The 17,155-nt window shown below is 41.9% G+C and overlaps 1 protein-coding gene across 2 annotated transcripts in view; it reads right to left on the bottom strand.

The window, feature by feature from the left end:
• The window catches only part of LOC101161277 (melanophilin), a 33,913-nt gene extending 16,980 nt beyond the window's left edge, over positions 1-16,933 (bottom strand). For both annotated transcript variants that reach the window (XM_004081384.4, XM_023951102.1), the window contains exons 1-5: positions 16,098-16,933; positions 12,430-12,590; positions 7,195-7,416; positions 5,346-5,485; positions 510-551 (exon numbers count right to left, since the gene is read on the bottom strand). In XM_004081384.4, coding sequence (XP_004081432.2) covers positions 510-551; positions 5,346-5,485; positions 7,195-7,416; positions 12,430-12,554 — 529 coding nt within the window. In that variant the 5' untranslated portion in view covers positions 12,555-12,590; positions 16,098-16,933. The remainder of the gene's footprint in view (positions 1-509; positions 552-5,345; positions 5,486-7,194; positions 7,417-12,429; positions 12,591-16,097) is intronic.
• Between the last annotated feature and the right edge of the window lie 222 nt (positions 16,934-17,155).

Genomic DNA, 17,155 nt, shown 5'->3' with positions numbered 1-17,155 from the left:
GCCTCTTCCAATCTACGAAAACAAGCGGCTTCTCAGATTGTGACGTGGATAAGTGAGGAACCGCCCCTTCCAGGAAGAGTCTGCGCCATCTGCCCCGCCCCCAGGCTAACAGACACGCCTACTTTCTCCGTGGAGCTAGCAGTGATCGGCCAAATGCTTTTATTTTTTTATATGCACAATCTGCATATGCATCTTTGAAAAGTTTGGATGTTGTTCGTTTCGTGGGCAAAATGCAGACACGCTGCCGAGGCCGACTCTAGGATGATGTCACAAAATGGGCGACACCCACAAGGAGCGAAAGGTGGAGCCTCAGAGATCTAGTCGTATTACTTCCAGATAGGAAAATGGGCTGCAAAAATAACTAATATTTCATAGAAAATGTGTTCTTCGGTGTGTCAAAGGTAATATATTACCATATATATTGATATAGTTTACTCTGAAAGGCTTAAGAAAAACATGATATAGGCCCTTTAAAATGTACAGCATAGTTACTTCTGTCCACCGCTTACCGTAGACGTCAGGCATGCTTTGTGTCTCATAATCCGGTAGCTCTGAAAAGGAGAGAACAAGGAGAAGGTTCATTTAAATCCCCCATACAGCACAATTACTATTAATACTATTAGTACATCATTCCCCGTTGTTTAGATTGCTTTGTTGGTTTTCTGTCCTGAACAATTTCATGACATTTCCTTTGCAGTTTAACATCTTACTTTTCTGACTTAAAAACTCAAGAAACAGCAGCTGTGTAACTTTTTGGGGCATAGATCTGTTAAAAGTAGTTTTGCTTTTAGTTTAAAGTCATTTTCAGTTTTCAGGATAGAATTTTAATATGACTTATTGACCATAAAATGGCTTTTAAAAATCCATTCATAGATGGATGTATAGGTGGTTGTTAGCAGACTTCCTTTAAGGGTTTTTATTGCTGAAGGTTGGCAGGATAATAATATATTTTAAATTTTTTGGATACTTGACATTGCTTGATCCAAATGAGTTTTGGCATCTTGGAAGATATAGTCTACATCTTTATTTTATCAATATTTAAACTAAGTTATGTTTGGTTATATTATAAATTTATTACCAATTTTTAACTTAGAATCCTTTTTTAGAGGCAGTCAAAAGCAGACACAGAGATGATTACATTCCTGTGTTACCAACTTGGAAAGTGAGACACAATTAGGAAAACCACACACAAGATCCTTGCGCTTCTGTACGGCGATTGGCCAGGAATTTTAAGAGGATCGTTTGACAAGATCGCAGCATTAATGTGTAGCTAAGAAACCATGGTGACATAATGGAAGCACTTTGGGCATTATTTACTGTTTGCCACCTACAGAACTGCATCATGACTCTACAGCCCGTTTTAAGAACATCAGCAACCACTAAAAGATTCATTAAAATCCACAGATGTGCTGATAATTCAGAAATCTATAGAAGATGTGTGTTGGGAGGATGACACCATCCCAGCTGTGGGGGCCCAGTAGACCCTGGCAGAATGCCTCTAGTAAAAAAAACAATAAAAAAAAAAGCTGAGGAATGAAAGAGTAAGCTTGACTGCAGTCTAGTAAACTGAATTTAATCCGGGTCACATGAAGCTTCACTTGTGATTTCCACGCATGATCTATCTGTTAATGCCCTTAATAGCATCTGACTTTTGGTTACAAATGCTGCATTCCACATTAAAATGGCAGAGAAGACTGTCTGCTTTGCTCTTTTTACTCTTGCTGCCTCTGGATGCTTGAACTCCAGGCAGTAAACGAGAGACATGTGACTAAATGATCGCAAGGTTTGCTGGATTGAGTCAACCAATGAAGTCAAACTGCACTTATTCTTAAAAGCCTTGAGGATGATTCAGCGTAAGTAGTACCAGAAGTCCTGGATACGTTCTTATATTTTATCATATTTACTGATCTCGTGATGCTATTATCGCATGCTAAAAGCTGGGACAGCGTGGGCAGGTTAGATCATGCCTCAGCTGTGACCAATCTCTGAACACATTTGTTTTTACCACTGGTATCAGTTTAAATGGTTTCCAGAGGCCTAGTAGATAGTTTGTATCCCCCAAATCCTGCTGCACTGTGATAAAACTTGGACAGCAGTGAGAAAGCGGAGAGGGAAAAACAGCAACAAAAGGCAGAGATGAATCCCTGTGGAAAGTCTTTACACGGCTTTGAACTGTGTGAAAAAAAGGGAATCATTTAATTCCCACCAACACATAGGTAATAAATTGAGATAACATTAATGTGCAACTGAAGTAAAAAACATACAGACAATAGAAATGACTGCGATGAACTCAACATGCCAAATGTTATCATTCTAAATAGTTTAATAATTTATAAGTTTATATCTGAGCATAATTCTCATTTGCAAATAATTCTGCATCATAATTAAAGGTCACTGGTGCACATTTTGCATGCAGCTGCTGGACAGCTTGCAGCTGCTAAAGCTCTAAGAAGTGTATTATTCATTGAGGATGTCCCCCAGTAAATCTGGGCTTCCTTCCATGCCTCACGGTATCGTCCTCTGACAGCGGCACGCTGGACTTTGGACCAAAACCTTCCTCTCAGCATTTCAGTGGAAAAAGTTCTTACAGACTGAATTTTTCTCTTTTTCTAACAAAACTAAAATAACTTCTCTTGGCATGTGTGCAGGTTTTTCAAATTCGGCTGCTAGTTTCAGCACAGTTTCACATTTAATTCTTTATTTACACAGGGATTAAACGAGATACACAACGAGCCAAACCTATAAAAGAAACAGACTTAAAAACATTAAACAGAGCAAATTAAAAAAACCTGAACCATTAAAACAGAATAAAGTCATTAGACAGAGGACTTTGTGTGCTCTAATCCGGATTCATGCCTCACAGGACATCAATGAACACACATATGTGCTTCCAGAGGACAAAGCAGGTAGGCTTTTTTGTTAGAACATTTCGAACTTTCAGAGACACAAAGCAAATAAAATCTTCAGGCAAGGCAAGCATTACTAGGCGTTGCATTTTTAACAAAAATGGCAGCAAAAAAAAAAAACCCTCTGTGAACGGCCACCGTCCCGCACAGCCTGGGCTCTGAAACTCTGTCCCTCGGAGGTTGGTTACACCATTAAGGGGTTGCTCATGGTGAGAGGCGGCGGGCCAATGTGGGCTTTTTCATGATCCCCCAGCTCAGCTGCCAAGTGTTGTAGTTCACCCCGGTGGATGAGAGGGTCATGTCCCTTTGCTTTTAGAAGGGGGACAGGTCTCTGACAGTGGTTTTGGTCTCCCGGCCGAACAGCAGTTTGGAGTACCGCCCCCCCTTCTTGGGTTCTCTTGAAGGGGTACTGGAAAGTGCCCCAAGGGGGAACTCAATAATCCTTATGGCGGACTTCAATGCCCACATGGACAATGACAGCGGCACATGGAGGGGGGTGATTTGTTTGCACGGCCTCCCTGATCCTAACCCAAGCGGTGTTTGTTGTTGGACTTCTATGCTCATCATAGCTTGTCCAAACAGACACCATGTTTCAGCACAAGGGTGTCCATTAATACACGTGGCACCAGGACACCCCAGGACTTTGTAGTCATTTCAGGTGACCTACGGCCATTTGTCTTGGACATTCGGGTAAAGAGAGGTGTTTTTTTTCCCCCCTATAATATATTTAATAATTTTGGTGGGCTACATTTTCTGCTGAAGTGTAACTATGACATAGAAAAAGATTCCTATTAAACTTTCCACATTTTTTCAACAGGACTGTTCCTCTGCAGTATCTTACGGGTTGCTAAGTGACTGTAAGGAATTGCTAAAATTACATTGCAAAGAAGGACAGTAATATGAACGTAATATTCATGCACTAAATAGTGCTCTATACCAGAAAACCCAGGCCAGCTGGAAAGACTACGTCTCTCAGCTGGCCTGGGAATGCCTCGGCGTCCCCCCAGGAGCTGTAGGAAGTGGGCGGGGGCAAGGGAGATCTGGGCATCTTTGCTTAAACTGCTGCCCCCCCGACCCGGTCCTGGAAAAGCAGAGGAAGATGGATGGATGGATGGATGGTTGGATGGATGGTTGAATGGATGGATGGACGGATGGATGGATGGTTGGTTGGATGGATGGTTGGCTGGATGGATGGATGGATGGATGGTTGAATGGATGGATGGACGGATGGATGGATGGATGGTTGGTTGGATGGATGGTTGGATGGATGGATGGTTGGTTGAATGGATGGATGGTTGAATGGATGGATGGACGGATGGATGGATGGTTGGTTGGATGGATGGTTGGATGGATGGATGGTTGGTTGAATGGATGGATGGACGGATGGATGGATGGATGGTTGGTTGGATGGTTGGATGGATGGATGGTTGGATGGATGGATGGATGGATGGTTGGATGGATGGATGGATGGATGGATGGATGGTTGGATGGATGGATGGATGGATGGATGGATGGAGGGATGGATGGATGAATGGATGGGTGGTTGGGTGAATGGATGGATGGGTGGATGGATGTTGGTTGGATGGTTGGATGGATGGATGGATGGATTATTAAAGTTGATTTTTAGCTTCATACCTCAGGAAGATTTTAGAGAAAAAGGGACGTCAGTACTAATTTATGAAGAAAGTTTTAGATTGTCAATCATCGTATTTTCCGCACTATAAGGTGCACTTAAAAGCTGTAACGTTTTTTTAAAAAACCCAGTGGGCGTTAAAATCCAAAACACTTAATATATAGATGAATGCTGGTTGTGCTTCCTAATATCAAAGTGATTTTGAGAGGTTCTTTGCCATAAGTTGCAAACAGTAGAGTGTTATTGTGAACACGCCAACACAGTGAACGTTTTTACTGATGACAACAACAAAACAGAGCAATATTGGGTTATTACAGATATACCACACACACAGATTTTCTTGTTTCTTTCTTTAACAAAGGTCTAACATAAAGACTATGTCTCTCGGCTGGCCTGAATACCTCAGGTCCCCTTAGAGGAGCTGGAGGAAGTGGGCAGGGAGAGAGAGAATGCAAGCCCTAACCTAGGCAGGAAGCTGTCTGACCACTGTGCCCAGAGTGCTGTACAGGACCCTTCTCATTGCGACAAAGTCCTAAGGTCCCCCCCCCCCGCCACACACAAACCCAAGAGACAAAATGATGCCAATCAGACAGTGTCCGTCAATATTTCAGGGGGGTCGCCACCAGAAGCACGGACTGTCACTCCCTCTTCCACACACCTCCGTACAGGGAAGACGATCCCAATTAGAGCGGAGGTCCCCAACAGGGAAGTAAAAAATGTAAGTCTAATCTGACTTGGCTCCATTTGCCAGACAGTGATCAAAAGAGCTCAGGTTATAAAAAATACTAGTGGAAAGCATCACTCACCGTCAAAGTCATCCTGAGAGCAGCTGTGTTTTCCACTCAGCCTCTTAAAGAGTGAGTGCATCACCTTGGCACTGCCAAAGCGCCTGAAACGGGCCCGCACAATCTTGTGGTACCACTCCAAAGTTCCAATTTTAAGTACTCTGAGGAAAAAAAACAAAGTAGCTAATGTGTTACAAACGTTTAAACGACCTATAAATAACATCACAACTTTATTTTATTTATTATTTTGATTTTATGTGGTAATGGCAGCAAACTCATCTGTTTGATCTGTAAAGATGGCTTGTTTAGAAATGTATCTTATCTGGTTTTATTTTAAGATAAGAGTCTAAGTTCCTCACATCAATTTACTTAAAAGTGTTTCATTATTTTTTCCTAACAATCTGTAAGGATGTTTTCAGACTGAACCCATTTAGAGTTAGTTTCCCCCGATATTCCGGGACTAGATTTCAGTCTGAATCCACCCAAGTGGACCCTGGTCTGGGACCAGGAACTGCTCTTGGACCCCTCTTTTTAGGTGGTCTCGGTTTGTTTTTAATCCAACTGAGTTGCGGTTCACTCTGAGATTCCTCAGTTTGAATATAATCCGTCCTCAGAGCGGAACAACTGAACCAAAACGTAGCCGACGTAAACAGAGTAGGAATGAAGCAACAAATGAGTTGCAGACTAATGCAAAGCAACGATGTATCAAACAGTAAAAAGGGTCCAAATGTTTATATGTTAGAATGTTTATTCTTACACCACTGAAAATGCTTGATAAATGCTTTTCTATGTCTTGTAATGCAGCACACGGATGGCCTTGCTGTGACGTCCTCCTAAAGACTACCTTGTAGTTTCCTTAACCGAATCCTCTTAAAAACTATTCCATGACACCACAATGATCAAACACAGCAACTCATTGAAGTCTGTCGGGATGAATGCAGGTTCATTAAAACAACATTTAATGGGACACACATTGCTTCTCACTGTTTCCCGGACAATCCATATGTCATAAACTTTTTTCAGCGTACCTTCATCCCCGACGTCTCCTCATCACTGCAGGTTCTGACCAAGTTAAAGCACACACAAAACGTCTCTTTGCCAATAACCGCCTTCCAGCACGCCTCAGCCATACCAAAGTAACAAGTAAAAACGGTTGTTCCCAACGTTCAAAACTGGTAATCGAAATATAAAGTTTTAAGAAGTAACTGTCGTGATAAGAATTGTATTGTTAAGCGCAGCACATCCGTCTTTCTCTTGTTGTTTTGATCCGCTCTTGTAGTTCCTGGCCAATGACTGAAGAGCTCTTGGTTTTATTTACCAGCTTTGGTCCGTAACAGAATTGGGTGCATGATGGCTGTCTGAATACAGACCACACGCAAGGTTCAAGACTCGATCCGGAACAAAGGATTTTTTCAGTCTGAATCCACCTTCTGTCTCAATCACACTATTAGGGGACATTTATATTGATCGACGGGGACTGCAGGAGCCTCAAACGAAGCACCAGATGAGCTTAAAAAATGAATTAACTTTAAGTGGTAATATAAGTACTCTGGGGATTCAGTGGCTTGCTTCGTTGTCTTCTCAAAATTGCAGCCATAAGAAGAAACAGATTAAAAAACCTTTGATTGCCTGCTCAAACAAACGGTAGAGCACATTTAGAAAACATGTCATATTCCCCCAAAGCAATAAGCAGCAGAAGAAATATTGTTTTTTAAATTATTTTTGACTTGGTTGGGTATTGACATGATCAGATCAATGTGATGAGAAAGGAGGAGATTACTGGGGAGACATAGCTGCCTTAAGCCGCTAATGTGTTAAAAATCTGAGCTTTAACAAAAGGGGGCCCCACTCCGTGGTAGTCATTTCTTACCTGGTCATGTGGCATGGATCACACAGCCATCCCTGCTCGTTCTTGTTGAAGTGGCTGCAGGACCTGCACACATAAAGCTGGCAGTCCAGACATTGGCGCTTGATGTTGACCAGGAACTTAAAGGCCTGAAGACAGCGAATGCAGTGGGATTCAGTCAGGCTGGTTCGGTTTCCAAGCAACTCTCTCTTGATGTCTTCCCTCTCGATCCTGGTTTTTAATTCTCTGTGGGTGGGGTGGGATGGGGGGGTGTATTAGCTGTATTGTATCTCCAACAACAGTCAAGCATGAACTGAAGTTCAGGATCACATCGGTAACCAACTACAGTGGGGCAAAAAAGTATTTAGTCAGCCACCATTTGTGATTGCAATTTTGATCATAGGTAAACCTCAACTATGAGAGACAAAATGAGAAAATAATTCATAAAATCCTATTGTCTGATTTTTAAAGAATTTGTTTGTAAATTTTGGTGGAAAATAAGTATTTGATCACCAAAACACAAACGAGCAGGATTTCTGTCTCTCACAGACCTGTAACTTCTTCTGTAGAGGATCCTCTGTCCTCCACTGGTTACCTGTATTAATGACTCCTGTTTGAACTGGTTATCTATAGAAGGACTCCTGTCCACAACCTCAAACAGTCACACTCCAAACTCCACTATGACCAAGACCTAAAATCTGTCTAAGGACACCAGAAACCAGATTGTTGACCTGCACCAGACTGGAAGACTGAATCTGCAACAGGTGAGCAGCTTGGAGTGAAGAAATCCTCATGTGGGGGCAATTATTAGGAAATGGAAGACAAGACCACTGAGAATCTCCCTCCGACTGGGGCTCCCCCCAAGATCTCACCCCGTGGGGTCAGAATGATCACAAGAACGGTGATCAAAAATCCCAGAATCCCACGGGGGACCTAGTGAATGACCTGCAGAGAGCTGGGACCAAAGTAACAAAGGCTACCATCAGGAACACACGACACCACCAGGAACTCAAACCCTGCAGGGCCAGACGTGTCCCCCTGCTAAAGCCAGTCCATGTGCAGAACCGTCTACAGTCTGCTAGAGAGCATTTGGAGGATCCAGAAGAGGATTGGGAGAATGTCCTATGGTCAGATGAAACCACAATAGAACTTTTTGGTAAGAACTCTACTGTTTGGAGGAGAAAGAATGCTGAGCTGCATCCAAAGAACACCAGACCTACTGTAAAGCATGGGGGTGGAAGCATCATGCTTTGGGGCTGTTTTTCAGCAAAGGGACCAGGACGACTGATCTGTGTAAAGGAAAGAATGAATGGGGCCGTGTATGGTCAGATTTGGAGTGACTTCCATCAGCATTAAAGATGAAACAGCTGGGTCTTTCAGCATGACAACCATCCCAAACACACGTTGCCCGGGTAACGAAGGAGTGGCTTCATAAGAAGCATTTCAAGGTCCTGGAGTGGCCTAGCCAGTCTCCAGATCTCAACCCCATAGAAAAGAAATGAAACATTCAGATTTCAACTGCAAGTTTAAAAGGACTCAGATTCTCAAGAAGACCAGAGTTTTTTATTTGGTCCAAGGCAGACTTTATCTCCCACCTCAACAAGACCAAGGAGGCATTCTATGTTTCAAAATGTTGAAAAACCCTGCAGAGATCTTTTTATTCCATTCTTTATGAACACTTAGCAGTTTAGTGCAGCTCAAGGGTGTTTTCATCCTGGAAAAGCCATTTGGTCCAGACCGAGTCCTGAACTTTGCATTTGGTCTGTGTTCAGACTGCCTTCAAGCAAACTATTACGGTATGTTACGAACCACAGTTTGTAAACATTCACTCATTGGCCAAAAATTAGGAGTGCGGGGCAAAACAACGATAGAAAGGACATTAGAAGTCCTGCGCTTTGCAATCCTTGTTGGCATAGCTTACTTATTCAAACTTTATGTTTTGCTGACCAATTTTAAACGTCTGTATCTACGTCAGGTACAACCCTTTCTACCTCGGCACGGCAGCTGCAAGGTGCTTACTGAGGAGGGGATGGCGCTAAGAAGGTACTCTGATAAGTGACATATAGATAGTGGGGAAAACAGTCTGAGAAGCAATGTGTATAATGTTAAAAGTTGTTTAAATGAGCCTGCATTCATCCAGCCACATTTCAATCAGTTGCATTGCTGCTCCATGTCTGTCTGCAGTTCCGTGTTTACATCACGTAAAGCCCGCCTATGGCTCGGGTTTTTCCCGCTTTGGGCACGGAGGCTTTACAGACTGAGGAAAGTCAGAGCAAACCAGAGCTCAGTCCGATTGGAAATGAACCGAGACCACCTTAAAAGATGGGTCCAAGAGCAGTTCCTGGTCCCAGACCAGGGTCCGCTTGGGTGTATTCAGACTGAAATATCTTTCCAGATTATCAGGGGAAATGATCTCTAGTTCACTTAAAGCAGACCAAATGTGTCCAGTCTCAATCTTTAATCTTTGTTTCGTGAATCCTTTAATTTAGACCAAAATTAGTATCACTATTTACAATATTGTATTTTGTGAGGACAAACCAGCAATATTTTCTACTTTTTACATTTGTCCAGGAGACACAGACATTGAAAAATTGGAATCCAGTGTGAGCTTTGAGGACTCCTGCAGTCACAGTGTTATTTGATTGTGTTGTCCCGGTTAAATGCTGAGTACAGCCTTCATTTGGATGTCTGAGCTTGACCACTTGACTTGCTTCACTGCATAAAAACTACAAACCTATTCAATTCTACGGTGGCCCAGAAAGGTCACAACACAACACATTAACTTTATACACAACACACTAACTTTACACACAACACATTAACTTTACACACAACACACTAACTTTACACACAACACACTAACTTTACACACAACACACTAACTTTACACACAACAGATTAACTTTACACACAACACATTAACTTTACACACAACACATTAACTTTACACACAACACATTAACTTAACACACAACACACTAACTTTACACACAACACATTAACTTTACACACAACACATTAACTTTACACACAACACATTAACTTAACACACAACACATTAACTTAACACACAACACATTAACTCACAACACAACACAATAACTCACAACACAACACAATAACTCACAACACAACACATTAACTCACAACACAACACATTAACTCACAACACAACACAATAACTCACAACACAACACATTAACTCACAACACAACACAATAACTCACAACACAACACATTAACTCACAACACAACACATTAACTCATGGCCCAGAAGGGTCACAACACAACACATTAACTTACCTCACAACACATTAACTCACAACGGAAGTAAAGCAGCAATTGAAGTGCTTTTATTCTGAAATTTCTACTGGGCTGGGCAGCTAACTACCTAACAGAAAGTAATGTCACAGTGAGCTGTGGAGGGAGCTGCACGCGTGCTCCTCTCCTCTCCTTTTTTCCGCTCCGTCCTCTCATACAGGCACGTGCAGTCCCCAACACACACGCACACACAGGACAGAGCGGAAAAAAGGAGAGGAGAGGAGCGCGCGCGTTCAGCGACAGAGGGGGGTGTCAGAGCAGAGGGAGGAGTGTGTGTTCATATTGTTTGTGTTTAGAGGAAGGAGAACCGTAGTCAAGACAAAGTTTCTGGCAACACTGCTGCTAGCTTCTCTTGTAGCAATAACATGCTCCCTCCACAGCTCACTGTGACATTACTTTCTGTTAGGTAGTTAGCTGCTCAGCCCAGTAGAAATTTCAGAATAAAAGCACTTCAATTGCTGCTTTACTTCCGTTGTGAGTTAATGTGTTGTGAGGTAAGTTAATGTGTTGTGTTGTGACCCTTCTGGGCCATGAGTTAATGTGTTGTGTTGTGAGTTAATGTGTTGTGTTGTGAGTTATTGTGTTGTGTTGTGAGTTAATGTGTTGTGTTGTGAGTTATTGTGTTGTGTTGTGAGTTAATGTGTTGTGTTGTGAGTTAATGTGTTGTGTGTTAAGTTAATGTGTTGTGTGTTAAGTTAATGTGTTGTGTGTAAAGTTAATGTGTTGTGTATAAAGTTAATGTGTTGTGTGTAAAGTTAATGTGTTGTGTGTAAAGTTAGTGTGTTGTGTATAAAGTTAATGTGTTGTGTTGTGACCCTTCTGGGCCACCGTACAATTCAATTCAATTCAATTTTATTTGTATAGCCCAAAATCACAACAACAGTCGTCTCGATGGGCTTCGAAGTAAAACATGAACTTAAAAGGATCACGAATACAAAGAGTTCAATAGGAAAATACTAAAATGAACTAACAAACTGACTATGCTATACTGGCATCCGTGCCCTTAGACCCCCCTTCGCGGTGAGGAAAAACTCCCAAAAAAAACGGATTCCGGAAAAAACGAAGAAACCTCAGGGGTGGGGGGGTGGGGGGGGGCATAACGACCAAAACAATATTCAACACAACCCCTTCCAGCTTCAGACTCATCATCCCCTCTGACCCTCTCTTCACCTCCAGAACATTCCTCCATCAGGATTTCTCCTTTCCTTTCTCTGTTCACACCATGATCAAACAGCTGGAAGCTGCTCCCTCCATAGCTTTGCTTTCTTTCTATCTGGTTCCCATGAACTAACAGGGTCTCCACCCTTCTTTCCATTACACCAACCAATTCTCTAGTTTTCTCTGTCAAAGTCCTTACATTCAAAGTTTCTATTCTCCTCCGTAACTCTTTTTCTCTCTCTCTCTCTCTGCCTGCAAACATGCACTCCTTCTCTCCTTCCACCATCAGTAGTCTACTTTCCACCAGCCCTCTGTGGGTCAACAGCACTCATTCTTATCCTTGATCGATTCAGTATAAGAGGTATTTTTGTGATTCATGTAATTGACTGGGCTTTGGTTTTATAACGGATGTCCGTCTTGCCACAATCCTCAGCAATGACCTGAATTTAGGAGCAGCACGTGAATGTACTAGATTAGATTACATCATCCTCAGTTGTACCCTGCTAAATTGGTTTGTAAAATCATAGAACAAATATTCACTTGTCATGACTTTTATGTTGGTTATTGGCCTTTTATCATGTGCTGATAAACTGAAAAAGGCACAAAGCTAGGGGATTAAAAGATTTCATTCCAGAGGGATTAACTCCCGAAGTTAATGAAAACAAAAGTGAGAGCGTGAAACTTCCCTTTAGTGGACTATGCACGAAAAGGAAAATCTGTCTTTTGTGCTAAAAGTGGGAATAAAAGGTAATGAAGAGACTTTTGATCTTTCTAACTTACCCAAGCCTGTCTTCCTCCTTCTTCCTCAGGTCAAAATCCCTTTGGATAACTTCCAACACATGCTTAGCCTCCTCATCTGTGAGCTTGGAGAGGTCCAACTTTTTGCCTGTAGCGCTGCCAGACATTGTGAAGCTGACGCCTGGAAGCTGTCTGATTTCCTGCTGCAGGGTCAAAAAGGGATAATGAGAAATAAAAATAGATAAAAATGTTTATCTGGGCACTAAGTTAAACTCAAGAAATACAATCCTAGTTTCAAAAGTCAAATTTCCACAGTTTTTCCAGGTAAGTTCACCTCACACAAACAGGAACATACCCAACATAACAAAACTGAGAAAGAAAGAAAATAGATTTAAAAACACATGTTTCCATTTTTTTTGGATGGATGGATGGATGGATGGATGGATGGAAAGATGGATGGATGCATGGATGGATGGAATGATGGATGGATGGATGGATGGATGGATGGATAGAATGATGGATGGATGGATGGATGGATGGATGGATAGAATGATGGATGGATGGATGGATGGATAGAATGATGGATGGATGGATGGAATGATGGATGGATGGATGGATGGATGCATGGATGGATGGAATGATGGATGGATGGATGGAATGATGGATGGATGGATGGATAGAATGATGGATGGATGGATGGAATGATGGATGGATGGATGGATGGATGGAAAGATGGATGGATGGATGGAATGATGGATGGATGGATAGATGGATGCATGGATGGATGGAATGATGGATGGATGGATGGAATGATGGATGGAATGATGGATGGATGGATGGATGGATGGATGGATGGATGGATGGATAGAATGATGGATGGATGGATGGATGGAATGATGGATGGATGGATGGATGGAATGATGGATGGAATGATGGATGGATGGATGGATGGATGGATGGATGGATGGATGGATAGAATGATGGATGGATGGATGGAATGATGGATGGATGGATGGAAAGATGGATGGATGGATGGATGGAATGATGGATGGAATGATAGAATGATGAATGGATGGATGGAATGATGGATGGATGGATGGAAAGATGGATGGATGGATGGAATGATGGATGGATGGATGGATAGAATGATGGATGGATGGATGGATGGATGGAATGATGGATGGATGGATAGAATGATGGATGGATGGATGGAATGATGGATGGATGGATGGATGGATGGAAAGATGGATGGATGGATGCATGGATGGATGGAATGATGGATGGATGGATGGAATGATGGATGGATGGATGGAATGATGGATGGATGGATAGAATGATGGATGGATGGATGGAATGATGGATGGATGGATGGATGGAAAGATGGATGGATGGAATGATGGATGGATGGATGGAATGATGGATGGATGGATGGATGGATGGAAAGATGGATGGATGGATGCATGGATGGATGGAATGATGGATGGATGGATGGAATGATGGATGGATGGATGGAATGATGGATGGATGGATGGATAGAAAGATGGATGGATGGATGCATGGATGGATGGAATGATGGATGGATGGATGGAATGATGGATGGATGGATGGAATGATGGATGGATGGATGGATGGAAAGATGGATGGATGGATGCATGGATGGATGGAATGATGGATGGATGGATGGAATGATGGATGGATGGATGGAATGATGGATGGATGTATGGATAATTGCTCTATCTTTGCTAGGTCCACTGCGTTTAGGCTTCTCACTCTTAAACTAACTTAAGACTTTTGTAATCATGAGCTATAATTTTCCTGTCGTACCTTTGACTGAAAAAATTAACAAAACCATTAGAGAAATGTTTTTCTCAAAAGTTTTGATTCAAATACAGAAGGATTTTGTTCAAAGATTCACCTTGTTTGGCTTAGAAGGATTAAAACAGAATCTCAACGGTAAAACCTGAAACATGAGGATCTCGGCTTCTGTGTTTGTTGAACTTTTGGGTTGGACAAAACTGAAAAATTGGAGACAAATACATAAAATTACATGTTTTTTTAAACGGTTGAGGAGATGTTGGAGAGGCTTGTCATTATTTTTCCATAACAAGCTCATTGCTTAAGGCTTGTAGCCTATTTGTGGAAGAAGCCTAACTTTCAGCCAAAGGTTTCAGGTTCCTTGGTGCGGTGACATCGCCTCAAACAAAGGTGTTCTCAGTCCCGCCTGCGACTGCAGAACACCTAAAGTGAGAAGGCCTCTTCACATTTCAGGACATAAACTCCATCATACATAGTGGCTAAACACTAAGCTAACACTGAGCAGCTGACATAACTGATCTTCATCTTTGATGGTCTGTGAGAAAAGCATCTTCAATCTCTAAAAGACAGACTATTGTAGTTTTTGAAGGAGGTTTTTTGGGGGTGTGGGGGTGGGGTAGGGTGTGTGACAGCAGTCATTACAGGAGGTGATAAGTCTTTGGATGGACAGAGAAAAGAAGCAACCGATGTTACATCGAGAGAAATATGTAGATAGAGAGATGCGATTCATAAGGGACTCAATGATGAAGATCTGTCAAGGATAACACCTAGACATTTACCTTGGAAAGGTTGACAACATATTAAATATAGATTTTTTTAATTTAACCTTTATTTTACCAGGAGTTGAGAGCAAGTTCTCATTTCCAGTGATGAGCTGGCAAGAAGGCCAAACGCAAAAGTAAAACCAGGACAACAGAAATACACAAAAAGAACAAAAGACAATAATCCATGACAAACACACAGAATCCAACAATAGTGACATTAAAGCAGACTAGTCTTTGGACTTTTTACTCTGATCCTTGTCAATTCAATTTTTTATGAGTCTGTTTATAAAAGGCTTTCAGTCGAAAGGTCAGTCGATCAAAATGAAACATTTCTGCTCAAAATGGATCCATTTCTCTGATTTTTGTTTGAACATTACAGCAGATTGAGATCTGTGCTGCGCAGAAGTATCTGGGAAATTCCTGTGATCTGAGAATATCTGACACTAAACGTCACCATAAAGCAGAACTTATACTATGATTCTGTCAGACCACCTGAACACGGTTAGACAATGATATTCTAAAGAGAGTCATGGATGATCTTTGCCTAATTGTTTTGTTTTTCACTGGGCCTAAAAAAAGTAATCTGACCTCAAGGGGCTGCTTAATCTAATTTCTGCCTCCAAGTGACCACTGATGAGGAAAAGCATGACACGAGGAAATCAACTTAAAAACAAAACATATCAGAATTCTTTAGCTAAAGAAAACACAACTTTTCTCACAGTTAATTTCAGCACACAACCCTCTTAACACTAACACTACGTGAAGAAGAAAACACAAACTGTTGATTAATATCTTGCTCAGGGTTCTACCTTCTTTGCTGCTTTTGCCAGGAGATCCTGATAGGATGGTAAACAGTCTGTAAACATACAGTTGAAAGTCAAGGCAGAATCCGTTCAGAATAAATCTAAAACTGACATGGAAAAATCACAAACGCACCATCTGGACGGCCCATATAAAGGCAGTAGCAGCTCAACAAAGTTTAAATGAATCGGGCAAATTTGTTACAACCAATGAAGCGTTTAATGAAACCCGGATCAATAACTGTAATATGGATTTTAAAATAGGTAAAGCATAGAAAACACTAATATGTGGTCCCAAACACCACCAGATCATGACAACACCCTGACTTACCTCTGGAGTGGTCCTGCAGCCTGGAGGCAGTTTCCCCTAAAGCTGGTCCTGAATGACTGCAGGGCAGACAGTAAGACCAATCACATGATCAGCAAAAAAGGCGGGGGGAGGGCCCACGGTCTGCTCAACCTAAATACCTAAGCAGACAGCCACTGCTGGAAGCCCTTGAACACATTTTACCACAAAGAAACACCCAGTGACCCAGAGGATGGCTCGAGTTTATCCTTGGTCACATGACCTTGGTAGATATCGAAGGAGGGGGTTGCTGATGCATAAATTATGAATAGGGCCCCTTTATTTTCTCTGTTCATGCTGAATTTGGGCAATGACAATAAGTAAGGACAGATCTGCTGCTGTCCATCACTACTTGTTTCACATTATTCTAGAAGTCCCATGGAGAATCTGAAGTTTTAGTGTGAAGGGGGAGACCAACATCCTAGGCAGCCGTGTCTAACCCCAAACCTTAACCCTTAGAGGTCAGCTGGGGGACAGATTTTTGATGGACACATGCAGCAGTTACTGTTAGTAGCCATGGAAGACATTTACCCTCTGACAAAACATCTCACTGCTGCAACGGCCTCTTGTTGTTGACTGAGCTTTATCCTTTCCATAGCAAACACATCTAGTTATCTTTCAGACTCTGGGCTCGACTTTACAGAATTGAATGTGTGGCAGGATGAGCTAATTAGTTTACTGCACAGGTGTAGCCCCTCCCACCATGGTGCTGCTAAGGAGCACCTGACTCGCGTACATGCACACACACGCACACACACATACTGGTTTCCATCTTCTGTGGGTACCAATTTTGTGGTCATCAGTTGCGGGGACCACCTTTTCCTTAGGTACTAGAACACTGAAAAAAATTAGGTGGCCTCAGAAAAAAAATCGTCATTATTTTCATGTTTGTCCTAGGTTTATGGATCGGCACATACATATACGTACATACATACATACATACATACATACATACATACATACATACATACATACATACATACATACATACATACATACATACATACATACATACATACATACATACATACATACATACATAC

Source organism: Oryzias latipes, chromosome 21 (assembly GCF_002234675.1).
Source record: "Oryzias latipes chromosome 21, ASM223467v1".
Lineage (NCBI taxonomy): Eukaryota > Metazoa > Chordata > Actinopteri > Beloniformes > Adrianichthyidae > Oryzias > Oryzias latipes.
The sequence above is the reverse complement of the archived record's forward strand: the minus strand, read 5'-3'. Positions and strand labels throughout refer to the sequence as shown.